Here is a 17,942-nt window from a genome sequence, read left to right as displayed (position 1 = left end):
CCAACTCTTTTACGAGACCGTAGAGTAGCTTCATACGCACACGACGCAAAAAGAATCAGGTTATTTGATGAGGATCTGATGAATAGCGCCTCGATTTGCACTTCTGTTGCAAGATTTCACTATTTGCACTTCTGGTGCAGCGCTAGTACTGGACTTCGGTCACGAGTCCCTCCTCCCCCAGCGCTGCCGGCACGACCGGCGGCGCCTACTTGCGCGAGGCCACAAGTACGCCCCGTTCCGGATGCGGCCGGACGGACGGAAAGCCCGCAAACTCCTACGACCGGATGGGCGACTATCCCGGTCTTATCCCTCACCGTCACCGAACTAGCCGGGCGGATAGTTTGGCGACACTTCATTCCCCCCCCCTCGTCGTCGTCCTCCTCCTCGACGGCGACCACTCTTGTTACGGATGGGGACGGCGACTCCGGGTCGCCGTTGGCAGATATGGTGTGAGCGGGTAGGTGCGGGTCCTTACTCCACACGCTGACTTCGGTCGTGGTCCGAGCACGCTGGTGCAAGTCTTAAGTGACGCGCTGGGTGGAAATGCCAAACAATCTCGGATAAGACGCTTACTTACATACCTACCGTACTTTGTAGCTATGTTTGGTATAAGACAAGATAATAATAATAATAATAAAAAAGCTCTTGTTCAGACGCTATGTTCCAACAAAACGTCCATTTCATACGCACTCGTTCGCTCACGGCTTCATCGCTTGAAATGAGTCTTGCGTCCTTCAAGGCCTAGTGGGTGCAGACTCCTCGTGCGCGAGTCGTTACCGGGCGTCTGCTGTAAGAAATATGGCTGTCTTTCAGGCTGTGCTAGGCCACCAAAATCCGTGGCCGGAGACGAGTTGGACGCCAAATCTGGACAAGGTTGAACGGCGGGTCACGCGTGACCTATCATCGTCACGGCCACGCGTTAGACGGTCGCGTCTCCGAGTCCGTCGTCTCCACCTCCACCACCGTCGTCGGCGGCGACGATGGCGACTTTCTCCGATGGCGGCGACGTGGACGCCATATCTGACCACGATGCTACCGGAAACATTCGTCTCCACCTCCAGAACCTCCTCGACAGCAAGGAAAAGCAACTTCAGTCCGCGGCCACGCTCGGCCACCAGCTGCTGGCGCAGCGCATGGAACTCGAGGAGCGGATCAAGCAGATGCAGGAGTTGGAACTCGATGGCACCGGCAGTGACGATGGTTTAGACGTCAGTGTACGGGACAAGTACCGCGAGCTTGCGGATGCGATGAAGGCTTGGGACACTGAAAACGAGCAATTGACGAGTGTGTTCGGTTCTAAGGTGAGTGGCAACCTGATCGCACAGCTCTCCCCGTCGTCTAAACCCCGACCTTCCTTTTATCAGCCCACGAATGGTGTCCATGCTCCTGCCTCGCGTCATACAGAGCCTTCACGGAATGAACATGAACGCTCGAAGGGTGCTGTCGCTGGTCCATCTGCGGCGCAATCGTCTCGCCGTGCGAAGAATGCAGCTCATCGTGCTGATGATGTCGGTGAGTGTTCGGTTTGCTTTAGTCTGAGTCCGACGCATTCCTAGAATCTCAGCGGTGATCAATCCATTCGTCTGTGGCACGAAGCATCGCGCGGTGTATTACTGTGCTTGCCGACGGGTTGATCGGGAGGCTCAAATAGCGGTGCTATGAGCCAGAGCTTTCCGCGGTATGTGCTGCGAGCGGATTGCTGCACACGCCTCATTCACTATGTGAGAACACCCAGGCATGAATCCGTCTCGAATGGTTCGATTTCACCGCCATAAAATGCATCGCTTCCTCCACGGGGCAACGATAGCTCCCCGGATACCCTAGTTATACAGGAAGCAGTTCATACCCCCCTATCCTAAGCTGATTCCTCATATCTCGGTGGCATTATCCGTGGCCTGGCGAGAATGGGAGCAAACACGCGATGAATAACGCCCATAGAGAGCTATTGCCGAAGTGAAGCATTGTGCGCGCGTCTCGTAATAGAAGCCCATCCGGCACCTTTTCCTTCGTTCCTATCCCCTCGTGCGGGCAGATTGTTTACCATGATGTGCATGATTTACAGAATTCGCGTTCGAGATTGGTAGTGGTCTGCTTACGGAGGTCCGTCGGTTGCAAAGCTTACTTGGTGAGCGAGACAAGGCAATCCAGGATATGAAGGAGGAGAAGGACGATCTCGAGAAGTCTCTCGAAAACCTCCGCCAAGCTCTCCGGCAGCAGGAGCAGTCTGCAGACAAATTTAAAGAGGAGAACTGGAATCTCGAGGTCACGCTCCAGGAACTTCGCACTCAGGCTGCAGACTCCCAGGCTACCGCTCAACGTCTCGAGGGCGAAAACAAGCGGCTGACACGTCTTCTCACTACAACTCGCGAGACTGCTGACCAGCACAAGAACGAGGCTGAGCGGCAACAGGTGGCGTTCGAAGAACTTAAGGCTAAGCACGAGACAGACGTCGCACAAGCACGAAAGCATGCCGCGAGCCTCCAACGCGACAAATCAGATTTGCAGCAGGCTTTGGATTCGATGAAGGCGGAAGTGGCGAAGGCCTCCCGCCGTCTCCCTCGCTTTGGTTCTCCGCTCACTCCTAACGGCGTCACTGCTTCCGAAGCTGTCACTCCGGCAGATCAGGACGAAGACGATGTCTTCAGCACCGCCGCCGCATCGACGCACACCCGCAAGAAGCTGGACAACTCTGGACTTTTCCCTCCAGATGGCTTTGATTTCGACGAGTCCCCCGATCCTTCGCCCTCGAAGACTTTCCTCGCCCCTAACCACCCGACGAACGAGATCGAAGCGCTCCAGCAGCGTCTCGCGCATGCCCAGCGGCAGATCAGCACTCTCAAGAGCACGTTGCAGAGGGAGAAGGAGCTTCGCATGGATTACAGACGCAAGCTCGAGGCATCCCCTGGCTTCGCGATCGAAGAGGAAGAAGATGACGTCGCTGATGAGGATGCGGAAGCAGCACCCAAGCCCAAAGCACGTCTCACGCCTTACCGCTCCGGCCGCGGTCGCGGCCGTGGTAGGGGTCGTGGTGGTCTTACGCTCATTCAACGCCTCGGCATGGCCGCCCACAGCCCGTCTTCAGAATACAACGACGATCACGACTTCGACACGTCCCCAGCTCCCTCGGTACCGCCCATCCCTGCCGAGTTTAGGCAAGGAGCCGACTTGGACGACGAAGAGGAGTTCGAGGAACCAGATTTGCAAGCTTCGCCTTCTACTGCAGTGAACTCAAACCGGACCAGTGTCGACGGCATGGACCCTGCCTTCGCAAACGTCCTCCGCCGCTCTGTGTCCGCAAGCTCTCTCCAAAACGGCAGCCCCTTGCGCCAGAGCGTACTGGCACGCACGGCCCGCGGCGGCACGCTCCCTCGTCGCTCGCGTGGCGGTGCTGCGTACCAGGAGGCGCGTCCACCGTCCCTTGTCGGGCAGCCGGAGGCACTTGCAGCAGAGCTCGGTTTCGGTATGATGGAAGCGGAGCCCGGATCTTCCATCGCGGACGACTTGCAACAGGAGTTCGCTGACATCGAGACCGTCGAGTTCGGTGTGCAGACAGATTTCGAGGAGCCTCCGCCTCCGCCTCCCATCATTCAGGTCATTCCACCGTCGACTTCAGAAATGGCCATCCAGGTTGAACCAGAGCCCGTGCCTATCGTTTCTACCACGGAAATATCGCTCCAGACTGACCCCGAAGTCGCACCAATTCTCGCTGACGCTGAGATCCAGGTTGATGTTGTCCCGGAACGCCCTGCACCGACGTTCTCTTCGGCTGAGACTCAGACTACTGCTCCTGGTCTGGCGGGCACGGGCGTTCAGACCCAGCCCGTGTTTACCCCTGCCGCGGCTATTGCTGCTGCATACACTGGCGTGCATGCTGCCGATCTCTCTCGCAGCTCCAGCGAGGATTCCGGCAACGCCACGGTCCGTCTGCGCCGTCCACCCTCGCTCACGTTCAGTGAAACTGCTATGCTCGAAGAGGACGATGACGGTGTGACGGAGACCGGGTCTATCACTGGGGACACAACACATACCGAAGATTTCACCGATGCGTACAGCGTGCCCGTGACACCATCGGGTGAATCGCTCAGCGACTACCACTCCATTCGGACCGTCTCCGAGTCAGGGTACTCCGACTCTGGGAGTGACCAGAGCATCAAGGCGTCCAGGGTACAGACCGATTCCGCTATGTCATCTTCCGTTTCCATTCCTCAGACCTCGCCCGCGGTACTTGCACCGGAGCCATCTCCTGTCAAGCCTCCACTCACATATGCCACCGTCGAGATTGAGACGGACCCTATCCCGGAGCCGCCGCCTGTCGAGACTGCGGAGCAGGGCATTCAGGTTGAACCTGAACCTGAGCCTGTCCTCGAGCCGGAGCCCAAGCCTGTCCTTGTCACTATCGGCGTCCAGGCCGAACCCGAGCCGGAACCCGAGCCTGAACCAAAGCCAGTACCTGCCCTCGTTACTGTTGGCGTTCAGGCGGAGCCAGAGCCAGAGCCAAAACCGGAGCCTGTCGTGGTGCCAGCACCCGCCGTCGTTACTATTGGCGTTCAAGCGGAGCCAGAGCCGGAACCGGAACCTGTTGTGGTGCCAGCTGTCCTCCCTCCAGCTCCCGAGCCTTCGCCGAAGCCGGAAACGAAGGATATGTCCATTCAAACCGACGAGTGGATTCCTCCTCCGCCTCAAGCTCCCGTTCCGGCGCCGGCCACCGCTCCATCCGCTGCGTCGACCCCTGCCGTCGTCCCTATCCCGATACCTGCTCCTCCGTCTGTCGCGTCTTCCGCCAGCTCCATTGCAGGTGCTGCTGTGGCCGCATCCGCTTCTGCAGCTGGCGCCGCGGCGGGGTCTATTCCCACTGTCTTCCGCGTTGGCCCGAGTTCTCAACAGTTCCAATTCATTCCGCCTTCGTCGGCGGGCCCGACCACCACTGCCACTACATTGCCCACCCCTGCAGTCCCATCTCCAGTTTCGTCGCCGTCACCGAACACGACCATTCGGGACGCAAATGCCACTTTCATTGCTCGCCCCCGCACTTCTCATTCGGACAGGCGACAGTCCATAGAGTCAACGTTGTCCTCTGCTATGGACGACATCATGACTCGATCGCGGACGCCTTCCGTGCTCCCAAATATCGACAAGACTCGTCCGCCCATGATGGTTCTACCGCCTCCCCCAAGACAGCCTCCCCCGCCGAATACCATGTTACCCCCTCCTTTCATACCCGAGAAGAGGATGTCCCACGATATACCGCCTCCTCGTCCTTCGTCGCCGCCTCCTGTAGAGCTCATCCAGCGTGCGACGACGCCAAATTTGGGTATACCCGGACGAGGTACGATTGGGCGAGCCCATGGGTCTTCCATGCCACCATCTCAGCAAGGTCTCCGCCAGCTACCGTCTACGAGCAGCTTCCGCTCAGCCGCGAATGCGGCAGCCCGTGCGCCTCTTTCCAGTCCTTCGGCTCTCTCGTTCAACCTTCGTGATCGCGAACGTCGAGAGCTCTCGTCTGCCTCCCTCAATTCTGGCGGCCACAGTATCGGGTCGCAACGTTCGTCGATCTCCTCCGACCATCAGTTCGAAGCCCATATGCGTCGGCACAGCAACCTGGAGGCCACCGTGCAGGAGCGTGCAGGCCCCATCGCCGGCGGTGCACCCGTGTCAACAGACCCGGCGATCATCCACGCCATCACGCAGACGATGATCGGAGAGTTCTTGTACAAGTACACGAGGAGAGCCATCGGGAAAGGACATGGAGAGCGTAGGCACAAACGCTTCTTTTGGGTTCACCCGTATACTCGGACGTTGTACTGGAGTTCTGCCGATCCGGGTTCGTCAAACGTCACTGAGTCCAGTGCCAAGAGCGGTAAGTCATCCGTTGGCAATGTCGCAGTCCGGTTCGTTGAGAATCTCCATAGCGTACATCGAGTCCGTACGCGCTGTCATGGACCCGAACCCAATGCCGCCAGGCATCTACCAGTACAGCGTGATCGTGTCGACGCCTCAGCGGGAGATGAAGTTCACGGCGCCTACCAAAGAAAGGCATGACATCTGGTTCAATGTAAGGATGCATTCCCTACGCGCTTCGTGATAATAACTCATGATTATCTCACTTGCAGGCTCTAAAGTACCTCCTCACAAGACCAGGCAATGCGCACATATCTGCTCCTGGGCAAGGTGATGTTGGTGCCATGAGCCCGATGTCGGTGAACGGAGAACTACCTGAGGAGTATCCCGCGAACGTAATGTCGAGTCCCGAGAGCCAACGGAGTACCCGAACCGGTCGAACTGCTCGCAGCGGAGACTCATGGAACATTACTCCTCGTGGACAGAGGAGTCGTTCTCAAATATCGCTAGGCGGATCAATGGGCAAACGATCAGGTACGCCCGCCGCCGAATACCTTCGGTGGGCCGAAGCTCCGAGTAGTCCCACGAAGGAGTACGAGCACGTCCCTGGTGGCGATGACGAGGACTTGGACTTCGAGCTCCACGATGAAACTCTATCCGACGAGGGCTTCGAAGGACTGGAGAATGTCCGCGCTTGTTGTGACGGTCGTCATACTGTGGGTCGGTCTGGGCGAATCGAGCACCATCATCATCACCATGACCACAACCACGATCACAATCATGCGCCCCAGAAGCCAGCACCGACGCGTGCACGGGAGCAGCTGCTCGACCCTAATGCAATAGAGATGCAGCGTCCAGTCTCCCCAGCATGGTCATTCCGCTCCCGTGCAGGCAGCTCGACGTCGCATGAGGGTGGTTTCTTCTCTAGATTCGGGACGCGTCGATCGACCAAGACTTCTACATCAGCCGCTGGGCAAGAGTCGTAATACATGGGGCCGTTGTCTTCCGCTTGCATATATCGATTTCTCTCCCACTGATCACCTCGGTATGCACGGCCATAATCACCTTGTGTATATCGACCCTCTGCCCCCATCGCGTTCACCCTTACCCCTTCCCTCTACTATTATCTCACCTCTGCTTTGTTATCGTGCCTTGCTCACCTCGTAACACTCTTTGATAATCCGGTTTTCTTGTGTCTAGTATGCCCTCCGTTGTTGTTGATACACCATTCCCCCACTCGTTCCTTCTCGCCGTTACCACCTACCGCAGCATGTATCCCTTATTTTGTGCGATTACGCAGCAAATCAAACGTTCCTTGGACCCACCTCCTGTCAATCCTGGGAACATCGTTCGGAGCAGTAAATCATGCTGCGTTTGAACAGACACACTGCCGGTGTCCTGCGGACGGGAGAGGATGCTTCGGGTGGACAAGCGAGTGTACAATATACACGACCGGCCGAGGATTCATGCGTAGTTGTAGTTATGAACAGCTCATTTGTGCAATGGCAACTCAGTCTCTATACGACCCGCATTACCCTGTCCCCTGTGGTGCACAAATGGTCAAGACACATCGGTCTGGCGAAGGCCCCTTTGCTGCCTGCATGGATTCACCGTTGATTGGCTGCGATCTCCGACGACTGCGAATGCCCGTAACCTGCGAGTGAGGCAGGGGAAAGACACGGGGGTCGAGATGAACATATGGATATAGCCGAGGTTCCGAATACGATGCGAATGTCCGAACCCGAGCGATGATGCAAATGTCGACATGAAGAAACGCTAGAGATGATCGAGGATGACCGAAGAGCAGACGTGAACAGAGATGTACGAAAGAGGACAGGCAGCCATAGCGATACGGCACGAACGACACGACACAAGACAGGGCAGGGCAGAACGAGACAGACAGGACGACGACGACAGACAGACACGGAGGCAGAACGGACAGAGAACGGACTGAGATAGCGGAGATAGATAGATACAGATGGGCGATCGTACGCATTACACAGCAGGACCCGCCAAAGCGCATCGCCCGCGTGCCATGCCATAACATCATCATTCACATTCAAGCAGCCAAACCCAAACGAGCATGCAGGTAGAACGGATCTCATCAGCGGGCGACTGACTGCACGCGGGGAAGAAGACGCCTAGGGGCGGGTCACGACGACGCAGACACGAGCGCCGTCTTCAGCAGCACCGGTCCGCCCGCCCCCGGCCCCGCCGCGTTCCCCTCCGGGGTGAGCGGGCTAGGCGTGAGGGTGCCCGTGCTCGGCGAGCCCGCGCTCAAGCTCATCGGGCTGTCCCCATTGCCCCCGGGGGAGACCGGGCTCCGCCCCTGTTCCAGTCCGAACGCTGCTGGCGCAGCGTGGCTGAGCGGCGACGGCACGGGCGTGAACGACGTCGGGGACGGGTTCCACGACGCGCGGTGGAAGCTCTTCTTCTTGCGGACGCTCGCCTTGTACGCCGCGCGGATCGCGGCGGTCGCCTCGCTCGTCATGCTGCACAGACTGCCGGCCGACGAGGGGATGGTGGACGCGACGCTGGGCGCGCGCGAGTGGGGGCTCGTAAGGGTTTGCAACTCCAGCCGTGGAGGGAGCACTGTTATCGGAGACGCTAGTGCTGGCGAAGGGTCGAGCGCAGGTGATAAGGCAGGAGAGGGCCACGACGACTCGCAGCTCTCGTACTGGCTGGGGGTAGAATCCGAAGACGAACTGGGCTCTGCGCTCGAGAAGCGATGGTGGGGGTGGTAGAAGGACGGGTAGAGCGGATCTTCGGGTAGCCGGAACGACGGAGGGAGGGCGGGAGGAAACGCGGTCAGGAAGTCATTCGGCACCTGAGACGGCCATGCCAGAGGCGTGCCAGCGACCGTGTCGGAATCATCTGGCGGTTCTGTGGCGAGCTCAGCAGCACGCGCTTGCCACAAGGCGAAATTCTCCCGTGTTTGGTGGGCAAAGCGTTCCATTGCTGCGAGTGCGGCCGCCTTCTGAGCAGGCTATATTATTGCCGATGAGAATGCTCACTCACATGGGATGCCCTGCGCGACAAGCTCGAAGAGCGGACGTGCGAAGGTCTTGTTGAACCATAACTGGCCGTTCGCCTCGCCCACCCGACTATCTGAAGGCTTCACTGACAGAGGCAGGTGAAGGTGCTTCTCCAGGAGGAGCTGACTGCTCCATTCCGACTCTAGCGCTGCTGCCCAGTGTTGCGAAACAAGATACGGTCGGCTCTGTGACGAGTGAGAGCGTGAACCGCGAGTGTGAATACACCTTACGTACCGGGTTACTGATATCCGCGCACTTGATCAGAGCTTGACACACCAGGACGCGCCTCTTTAACTCCGGGAAGTCGGCGCCCTTTAGGAGATTCGCGAACTCTGTCATGAAGTCGAAGTGTACGCCCATATCCGTGGCAAGAACCGCGCCAAGGAGCAGCTTGCGGAACGTCGAGCCAGTGAGAGGACGATCGAGCAGGAAGCCAAGGTTATTATGCCGCATAATCTGCATGATGAGGGAATAGTGCATCTGCTCCAGGACGGACTTGTCGTCGTAAACGACCGACAGCGGCGTCTTAGCGTTCCGCTAGCGTTTGAGTGACGGAAATAATTATCAGCAGTGCGAGGAGGCGTAGTGACAGGCGTCCAATTACCATGAAGGCGTTTGTTAAACCTGGATGACCAACGTCATGACCGACCGCTGCGACGTAGAGCGCAAATAGGTCCTCATGAGTCAGGCACGAGACGAGGGGATCGCATTGGGTCTTATCTCGTTCCCATGTACGGCCGTCCTCGAGAAGGATGGTGACAGAGGGGACGACGCCAGCGCAATATAGGAAGAAGTATACAGCCTGAAAGACGTCTAGAGCGTGCTGGAAGTTGTGGTATGAATTGCCTTGCCGATAGAGCTGGCGTAGATGCTGCACGAACGTGGCTAGACAATCTAGCAGAAACGGGTTAGTACATTGGGTGGGCAAGGGGGAACTAAGGACCCGAGGAGACGGCCGACAGTGTTCACGGGGTGGAGATGCATGTGTACCGTATCAGAAAAGAGTGAAAGCTCACTTAGAGGGACAGATATCGAGTCGTGCATGTGCTCTATCCGAAAGAGAGCCTCAAAGAGGATGTAAGAGCATGCTAGGATCTCTTCTTCGGGGAGTTTATGAGGCTCGAAATGCCAGGAGCTGAGGGAGTGGATGAGGCGTTGGCGGGTGTCGGGATCCACGTCCACCCATGACGGCCTTGAGAGCGAGATAAGAACGAGGGGGGACAGGCCAAGAGACGAGTGAGGAACGTACGGCTGATCGCCCTCTTGGCTGACGATGGTCTCGGTGTGGAGACGGACGTCTATGAGGACCTCGGCATATCTGATGCAACGGAGCATATTGGAGAGGGCCTTCTGCCGTCAGAACATGTCACGGACCTGGTTTCGCCGCAGTCTGTTTCCTCCCAGCCTCCCCAACCGTGTCCACGACGCTCGTCGCTGAGGGCGAGGGCGAGCCCGCCAATGAGAAGAGCGCACAGACTGCGCGATCCGCCCCACGTGGCCGCCCTCTCTCCGGCGCTCCGCCTCCTCTCCCTGCGTCGGCCACGCGAGTCTCCCGGGCCCCGGCGCCGTCCTGTCTGGGCCCGCCGACGCTGCTGCCGCCGCCGCCGCCGCCGCCGCCGTCGCCGACTGTGCACCGAGCGTGCCGCGGAAGGACGGCGCGGTGCGTGCACAGCAGCCGGGGTGTTTCTCCCGCGAAGCCGGGAGCAGCTCGGTGTCTGTCCTGCTTCGGCGCGGCTTCCGGACCCGGGAGATCGAAATCGCAAGCAGGACGTCGTCGGCCTGCGCCGTCGAGGCCCTCGCCCTGGCGCAGGCCAGCGGCCGCTGCGTGGTGTGTGCTTGCTGGCATGACGCAAACCGCGCAATCTCCGTCGCTTTTAATGCTACGCTAAGCCCGCATGTACTGCCGTCCTGTCGCCCACCGCCCCTCCGTCCTCGACGTCTGTATACAGTCTCCACAACGGCAATCGACCGTGCTATTTGCGCCGCTGACACATGCAATCTAGCATAATATGCTGCCGAGCTCTCTGCCACCCGTTTGTCGCTCCACTCCACGCATCCTTCATGAAGGCCATCTGACAGCCACGCCAAATGTCTGCGACTCCTTGGTATCCACGAGGCGGCTGGCCCCTATTCAGTACCGGCTTGTCCCCTTCGACTTTCCTGGTTAACCCCTTCGTCAAACCACTCCTCCTCAACCACCAACCCCAGCCGTAGGTGAAACCACACGCTTCAGTGTGCGCCACTCCCTTCAGCACACACCTCAGAGCGCCACCTCGTATACTTATCAGCGGCAGCCGGCAATTCCTCCCACAGACCGACGACATGCCTGTGCCGGGAGCACTGCCGATCGTTCGATACTTGAAGGCCCTGCAGACTCCTTGCGTTCACTCTTCGCGATCAGGTCCACTGACGCCGTCAACTCTTCTGTTCTTAGAGCTCGCGCAGCCCCGATCGACACCGCACGCTGCTACCTCTGCGGCTCGGTCTAGGTGCTCATGCGTGGGCCTACAACCCTCGCTGAGGCTGTCGAGACTGCTTCGTGCTTGTATCCGCAGGGCCGCAGCCTCGCAGGTAAGCGCATCTGTTGCCTGAGCTTTATATTACCTTCGGGTATGAAGGTGACACGACAACGGGCTATGACGTCGATCCCCCTTCTCGACCTGAATCTCGCCTGTACCGCACCGTGACTCCAATCCTAGGTCATACTAACAGAGTTCAGTTCATGCTCATACTCACAGAGTTCAGTTCATGCTCATACTCACAGAGTTCAGTTCATGCTCCCACCATCACTGAGCGCGCTCGCAAACCCTCCAGTCACCTGGTTGGAGGCAGCTTCTTCACCTCCTCGTCTGCATCGCGTCCGAGGGTCGGGTCATTCGCAGTCTATATCTCGCCTCGCGATACCGATCTCGCATCTGTTCCACCGGTACCCGCCAATTCATCCGCCCACGTACACCGACGATCCAGTCCCCGTCCTCAGACCTCAGCACTCATACATACTCAGCTCCGACGTGCTCACGCTCCCAACCAATACGATGCTCCATCGCCCAGCGCGTACGTATACTTAGCACCCCCGTCCCAACAACGAGGCACACAGACACGCTCAGCGTTCAAATAAAATAAGCCTTTAACCCTCTCTCCAGCAGACAGCTAAACCCGTCTCGGACAGAATCCATCACCGCAGTCGAACGAGAACGTCCACCCACCCCTTCTCCTTCCCCTTCCCTTCTACTGATCACACACACTCTCCCATGCCCGTCAAAGGCAAGTAGATCTTCCGACAGAACCCCCCCCCCCTTTGCCTGCGAGAAGCCCGGGGCACGTCGTGACACACCGCACTCGCCCATTCGCCCTACACCTGGTTTCCCCATTCGCCCGTTCTCTTATCCGCTCGTTCTCTCATTTGCTCGTTCTCTCATTCGCCCGTCCTCCCATTTGCCCATTCTCCCATTCCCTGGTTCTCCCTCCCCCTATCCCTATCCGAGCGTACCCACACTCGCACCGGCGCACTCCCGTCACGTAAGCTCAAACCCCGACCAGCTCCCCATCATCCATTCTCAAAGTTAACGTTCACCAACCGAACCCAGATCCCGCCTTCGCCACACTACATCCCGATCTACAGCCGAGATCCCACACGCCCGCGCCCGCGCCCGCGCCCCAAGCCAAGCGCTCTTACGCTCTTACGTCTTCCCGCACGCCCGAACGACCAGCAGGAACCCGTGCGATCATCGTAGATGCAGACGCAGACGCTTCGGCCAGCGACCGCGACCACGCGGACTCGCCTGAACTCGACTCGGAAGGATGGACGGGTGGACATACCGATGAGCCAGGCGCCCCTCATTCATGCATGCGTTCCTGCCTGCTATGCGCTGTGTTCTCTCCATTCTCCCCAACTCCGCTCCTTCCCTCGTCCCTGTATACGTTCGGCCCTGTGACAAGAAAGCAGGGCGCGTGGACGAGCGCGATCGCGACCACCCCGCAGACACAGTTCAAGGCCAGCCAGACGTGGCGGGGGGAGAGAAGAAGCGCGTCGGGGCTACGAGAGTCGCTGGTGGTGTAGATTGCGCAGACGTCTGGCGGCTGTAGTGAAGTGATCACGATGCAGCGAACGGTCGCGCGAGGCGCCTCTCCTCCTCCGGCTTCCAGATCTCAGCCGTCATCGACATCCGGGCGACTCGAATCTGTCGTCCAGCCCGCTCCGACGTCAGATGGCGCGCCAGATCGTGATCACAGCATGATACCATCCTGCGTCGCACCGGGAGACGAGCTCGAGTCAGGGCATATCGGAATGACATCCTTCTACCGGCGCGGCTTGTGAACAATAGCAGATACAGATACAGATGATGAGTGAGGCGATACGTAAGGACAGCAACGTGCAGAGTGTAGGACGACGATCAGAGCGCAGAGAGCAAGATGGTGTTGTGCATTCGAGACGATGGCAGATGAGATAGAAGAGAGCCCCGATGACCATGAGAGAATACATAGCGAGAGCCGAGAAGCCTACGGAATGCATGAGTCGTGACCGGCTGATGAGAGCAAGAGGGGTATGCGGTGGATGTAGGATCTCTACAAAGCACGAAAGCAGCGGATTGTGTGCGCAAACTGCAAACGATGAGAAGCATGTCGATGATACAGCAAATAAGTGCGATGTCCATGGCGTATACTTTACGTCCAACTCGACGACAAGAAAATATGCAAGACGTATAGATACAAACCGCTTGGAGGGCGCACAGCGCGAGCAGGGTATCCGAAATCCGTATCGTGGTGGTTTGTGCTGCTCCTCGTCAGCACGCTCGATGTGAGCTGCACGTCTATATATGCGCCAAGAAAAAGAATTTGCGCTCAGTATGCGGGGTGACACCGCACTTCACGAGCCTAAAGAGAACCCGGATGAGCATGCTGGCCTGACGCCGGATGCTAATGGGAGACTTACGATACCAAGAGCCGGCGGACGAAGCCGCGTACACATCCCCACCGTACCGACTGCTCGACGTATGTCGTGGGTAGCCGGAGGACTCGTAGCCATTATACTGCGAGGCCTGCGGGTACACGACCTTCGAGCTCGAGCTCCCGCTAAGCAGGTACTGCCCGTGCGTCTGCGACACGCGAGATACTGCGCGCACGGTTAGTCCTCGCCCGTTACCGCAGCAAAAGAGAAGGAGGAAGACATACACGAGCGCTGGCCCGACGGCTGCGGTTGCCTGCGGTACGTCGAGGGCGGGATGGAGGCCTCCCCCGGCTGGTAGTCCCAATTCAAGGATTGCGCGGGGGTCATCACGGAGGGGAAGCTCGGGCTCGAGGTCGAGGGGGGGCCCGAACGCGCGCTGGTGCCTGCGACGGAGCCGTACCCGGAGGACGCGTCCCAGGCGTCGTTCTCGACTGCGGACGGGTAGTCCAAGCTCGACGCGGGGGACGCACTGCCCATCGACACGTAGCCTCCGCGCCCGGTCTGTCTGGGGGAGACGGGGGTGTCTTGTCTGTACAACGTCGACGGCCGTGCGGCGGTCTTGCCCTGTGCGCGAGGCGCGGTCGGATAGCGGAACGCGTCCTCTTCCTCGTCGGCGACGAGTGGGGCGTCGAGCTGAACCTGCCACTCGAGCTCGACGGGCTGCTCCTTGAGGGGGCCGACTTCGATACCACCGGAGCCTGGCTGGACGGCGGCGGACTTGATGCCGTCGTGCATGGCAAAGTTTTCGAGACGGAAGGCGTACATCATCCTCTTCATTTCTGGAACGGCGTGAGTGGCGCGTAAGGGGACTTCGGGCATGGCACCGGAGACGGGCTGGGCGGGGACGGAGACCTCGATGACGAGCCCGCCGTCTGGGTCCTCTGTCTTGATCGGGGTAGAGGGAGGGGACGTGAGGGGGGAGAGGGGGGAGAGCGGGGTGTGTACGGGATCGCAGGGGTCGATGGTGTAGAGGCAGGAGGAGTCCCAGGTGGCATGCTGGAGACGGGCTGCGGAGGAGGTGGCGGAGTGGGAGGCGTTTGCGGCAGCGAGGGAGGAGTAGCCGCGGGAGGAGGACGAGTAGGGGGAGCGGGCTGTGGGAGAGGATATGGTCGAGGAGTGCGTCGAGGCGGGAGAGGCGGGCTGGGGGTGGTGGGGGATGTGGTAGTGGGCGGAGGAGCGAGCGGGGAGGGCGGGGCGGTGGGCAGAGTACTCGGCGTATGTTGCGCCGAGGTTAGACAGGCTCTGCGGGCCGGAGGAGGCCGAGGGCGCAAAAGCAGCCGGGTCGTTTGCGAGGGACGAAGAGGATGACGTCTGGAAGGAAGCGTCCCATGGGTAGGACGACGACGGGCTGTTGTACGATGGGTCGAGGGCGGCGGCGGAGGCGGTCACGGCGTTGAGGGACGGCTGGGAGTAGCTGAAGAACGTGGCGGGGTCGTAGTGTGCGTGTGCGTGGGCGGCGAGCTCGTGGCCGTAGCGGCGGTCGGCGGCGGACGGCGCGTAGGCGGGGTGGGCGGCAACGGCAGACATGGACATGATGGGAGGCTATGCCCGGCAAATTAAGGCGACAGACGGGGGGCCCAGGGACTGGATCTGGGAGAGCGAGACGGAGGACGAGGGGCAGGCCGGCTTCCTTGTATATGTCCTCGAATCATACCGGGCCCTCCTCCCGTCCGCATGACGGCCTGTCTGCCACGACGGCCTCAGCCCCGCATCTCTCTCTCTCAGATCCACCCCCCCATCTTCGATGTTCCCTCTCTTCCAATCCAGCATTCGTCCTCCTTCCCTCGACCAGCTCGGTCTCTCCAACTTGCCTTATATGGGCAGACCTTCTCGACGGATTGGGACGACTTCTCCAGATGATTCGCAAAGTGCGTTCGGCGCGAACCCAACAGATCTCCCTCCGTACAGGCCTCGCCGCTCCTCCACACCTGGCTCTCGCGTCTAGCCTTTCCTGCCAGGGACACGCCGTCAGCAACTACTACTCCCAGCCTATCAGCCACCCACCGCTGCGCGCCTCACTCGCCAAATACCCCCTCCCACTTCTCACCTCCCCCCTCTTCCTCTCCGTTCGCAAAAATATATCTCGCAGAACATGCGCGATAACTTCCCCCCCCCCCGTGCGAACTACACTCATATCCTCCCCGCGGTCCCCCCGCGCGGACCGTGCTGACATCCCGGTCTGACACCTCGCGACGCCTCAGCCAGCACGCCACCTTCAGATCTCCGCCCTGCGAATCTCCCCGAGCTCCCTCGCCTAATCAGCATCTCTCTCCCAGCATTCTGAACCGTTCCCTGCCTCCTCGCCACGCCCCATTCCAGACCCCCGCCTCGCGTTCCAATTCACCCCCCTCACAGAACAAAACGAGGTGCACAATTCCCGCACCTGATCTCTTTCTTTCGCCCTGCTCTTTTCCACGTACTGGAAGCCGTAGCCCGTCGTCTCTCCGTGCTGCCACCCGAGTTTGCCATATGTTGTCGATTTGGGCCTTGACGTGGGGCGCCAGCGAGGCACGGTTACACTGGCGCCCATAACAACTATTATGTAAGTAGCGACCTCGGCCGGGCGCTCGCGTCCGGCTGTCGATCGTTCTGAGTGCATGTATGTATCATGAACAGACTGTCATGCTCTGCGGCCCTGCTGTCGTTTGAAACGCTCTCGTGCTTAGCACCTCTCGTGCTCAGCACAACCACTCCTCTCCGCGTGTACTGCCCTGATACGACCACCATGAGACCGTGGCACGACCGACGCCAGCCCCAGCCCTCAATCAGTCGACGACGCTCCACTCCAAGTTGTCGCAGCGGACACCACACAGTGCTGCGGCGACCAGCCAGCCAATCAGGGACGGCGCACGGGTTTTCCGTTTCCGTGCGCGGCACTCGAGAGTCGCGACGTGTAGAGTAGATACGTACGCTTATCCCCGCCACCCAACTGGCGGAACCTCGGCGGTTCCCCCCCCTCTCGCGTCCCGGCCGTTGGGCGTGCGCACGATCTCCTGCGGGTCTGGCGTGTCACGTAACGCTGTGCACGGTTGCAGCCTATTCTATTGGCTCCGCCCGCGGTTCTAGAAATGGGCAGGCGAACAGTCCAGGAACGCGGCACCGTGACGGGTCGCCGCGCGCTATCGAGCGAACAGACGTTGCGGGCCTGCTGGCCCCATCGTATGCTTCCGTAGGGCACTGGCAGCACACCCTCCGCCGCACGGGGACGCATGCTGCCGCCGTCGGGCCAGCTCTCAGGCCGCCGTGTCCGTGTCCTGGCATCGAAGCACCGGACGATGATGTGCACGGCGACTCGAACGCGAGTCGGACGCAGGAAAGCGAGCCCGCTGCTGAACCTTCCCCAACTGGCGAGGTACGTGTTGTGACGCTCCCGTCCTGTTCCAAGCTCCGGAGGATGACATCATCTTCCTTCGTGCTCAGTTCCGGATGGCGCCATAAGGACCCGACGAGGAGGACACCCGCCGTACGCTGCGTCCGTTCTATCGGTCCCTCCGACCCCACGTCTAAAAACGGGAGACAGCCGTGCCGTAACGCCTCCAGAAAAGGGCGGGACGAGCGGACGCTCTATCGGCGTATACTCTGGTCACCCGTCGCCACGCGTGGCCAATACGCTCCGAGATATTCGTGGCAGAGGCGTACGTCCCAGCAGCGCACGTCCTACAGAGGCCGGACGACACACAGCCAGCCGCCGCACCGCTCGACCACATTCACGGCTTGGATCTGCCGCTGTAGCCGGCTATCGAGAGGCGCAGAGTCCTCGAGACGGCAGAAGACGCATCTACGCAGGGCCATAGTGATACATGACCTGCTTCCTCCCCCCACGCGCCCCAAACGCCCCGCCCGGACTTTCGCGCGTGAAGCCCGTAGGAGGCAGGGGCCTTTCTGGACAGCCCGGGCCGCGCCGCGGGAGGGGGGAGAGGATGTGTCTGCGATTGACAGAGATTCCCGCGCGTCAGCTAGCGCTGCAGCACCACCCCCCCCCCCCGCGGCTGCAGTTGTCCACGCCCACGCCCACAGACCCGAGTGCCAGGAACGCAGCAGCGTCCAGCCAGGGCCGCCGACCGTATCCCCGTTCCCTCGCTGCCCCCCGCCCGCCTGCGACGCATTCCGGGGGGGAGGGG

At 59.9% G+C, this 17,942-nt stretch overlaps 4 protein-coding genes across 4 annotated transcripts; 1 reads left to right on the top strand and 3 right to left on the bottom strand.

Moving 5' to 3' along the window:
• The first annotated feature begins 962 nt into the window (after positions 1 to 962).
• Positions 963 to 7,153, top strand: DICSQDRAFT_139977 (uncharacterized protein). The gene is made up of 5 exons (XM_007369379.1): positions 963 to 1,301; positions 1,365 to 1,512; positions 2,063 to 5,857; positions 5,910 to 6,052; positions 6,111 to 7,153. Exons 1-5 carry the CDS (start codon positions 981 to 983, stop codon positions 6,822 to 6,824), a joined length of 5,121 nt encoding a protein of 1,706 aa, XP_007369441.1. The 5' UTR covers positions 963 to 980; the 3' UTR covers positions 6,825 to 7,153.
• Positions 7,154 to 7,522: 369 nt separating this feature from the next.
• On the bottom strand, positions 7,523 to 10,719 carry DICSQDRAFT_157135 (HD-domain/PDEase-like protein; the record flags this gene model as incomplete). The annotated part of the gene is made up of 9 exons (XM_007369378.1): positions 7,523 to 8,201; positions 8,232 to 8,796; positions 8,857 to 9,058; positions 9,108 to 9,410; positions 9,478 to 9,767; positions 9,890 to 10,065; positions 10,123 to 10,191; positions 10,248 to 10,349; positions 10,508 to 10,719. The coding sequence occupies 9 exons, from the start codon at positions 10,717 to 10,719 to the stop codon at positions 7,991 to 7,993; spliced, it is 2,130 nt and encodes a 709-aa protein (XP_007369440.1). The 3' UTR covers positions 7,523 to 7,990.
• Positions 10,720 to 13,684: 2,965 nt separating this feature from the next.
• On the bottom strand, positions 13,685 to 15,354 carry DICSQDRAFT_173555 (uncharacterized protein; the record flags this gene model as incomplete). The annotated part of the gene is made up of 3 exons (XM_007369377.1): positions 13,685 to 13,748; positions 13,812 to 13,986; positions 14,046 to 15,354. 3 exons carry the CDS (start codon positions 15,352 to 15,354, stop codon positions 13,685 to 13,687), a joined length of 1,548 nt encoding a protein of 515 aa, XP_007369439.1.
• Positions 15,355 to 17,035: 1,681 nt separating this feature from the next.
• DICSQDRAFT_139974 (uncharacterized protein) lies at positions 17,036 to 17,637 on the bottom strand. Its single transcript, XM_007369376.1, has 2 exons — positions 17,242 to 17,637; positions 17,036 to 17,173 (listed from the first exon to the last, which is right to left on the bottom strand). Exon 1 carries the CDS (start codon positions 17,526 to 17,528, stop codon positions 17,325 to 17,327), a length of 204 nt encoding a protein of 67 aa, XP_007369438.1. The 5' UTR covers positions 17,529 to 17,637; the 3' UTR covers positions 17,036 to 17,173; positions 17,242 to 17,324.
• Between the last annotated feature and the right edge of the window lie 305 nt (positions 17,638 to 17,942).

The sequence above is a fragment of the Dichomitus squalens genome, assembly GCF_000275845.1.
Source record: "Dichomitus squalens LYAD-421 SS1 unplaced genomic scaffold DICSQscaffold_48, whole genome shotgun sequence".
NCBI classification, from domain to species: Eukaryota; Fungi; Basidiomycota; class Agaricomycetes; order Polyporales; family Polyporaceae; genus Dichomitus; species Dichomitus squalens.
This window is presented reverse-complemented; position numbering and strand designations above follow the sequence as displayed.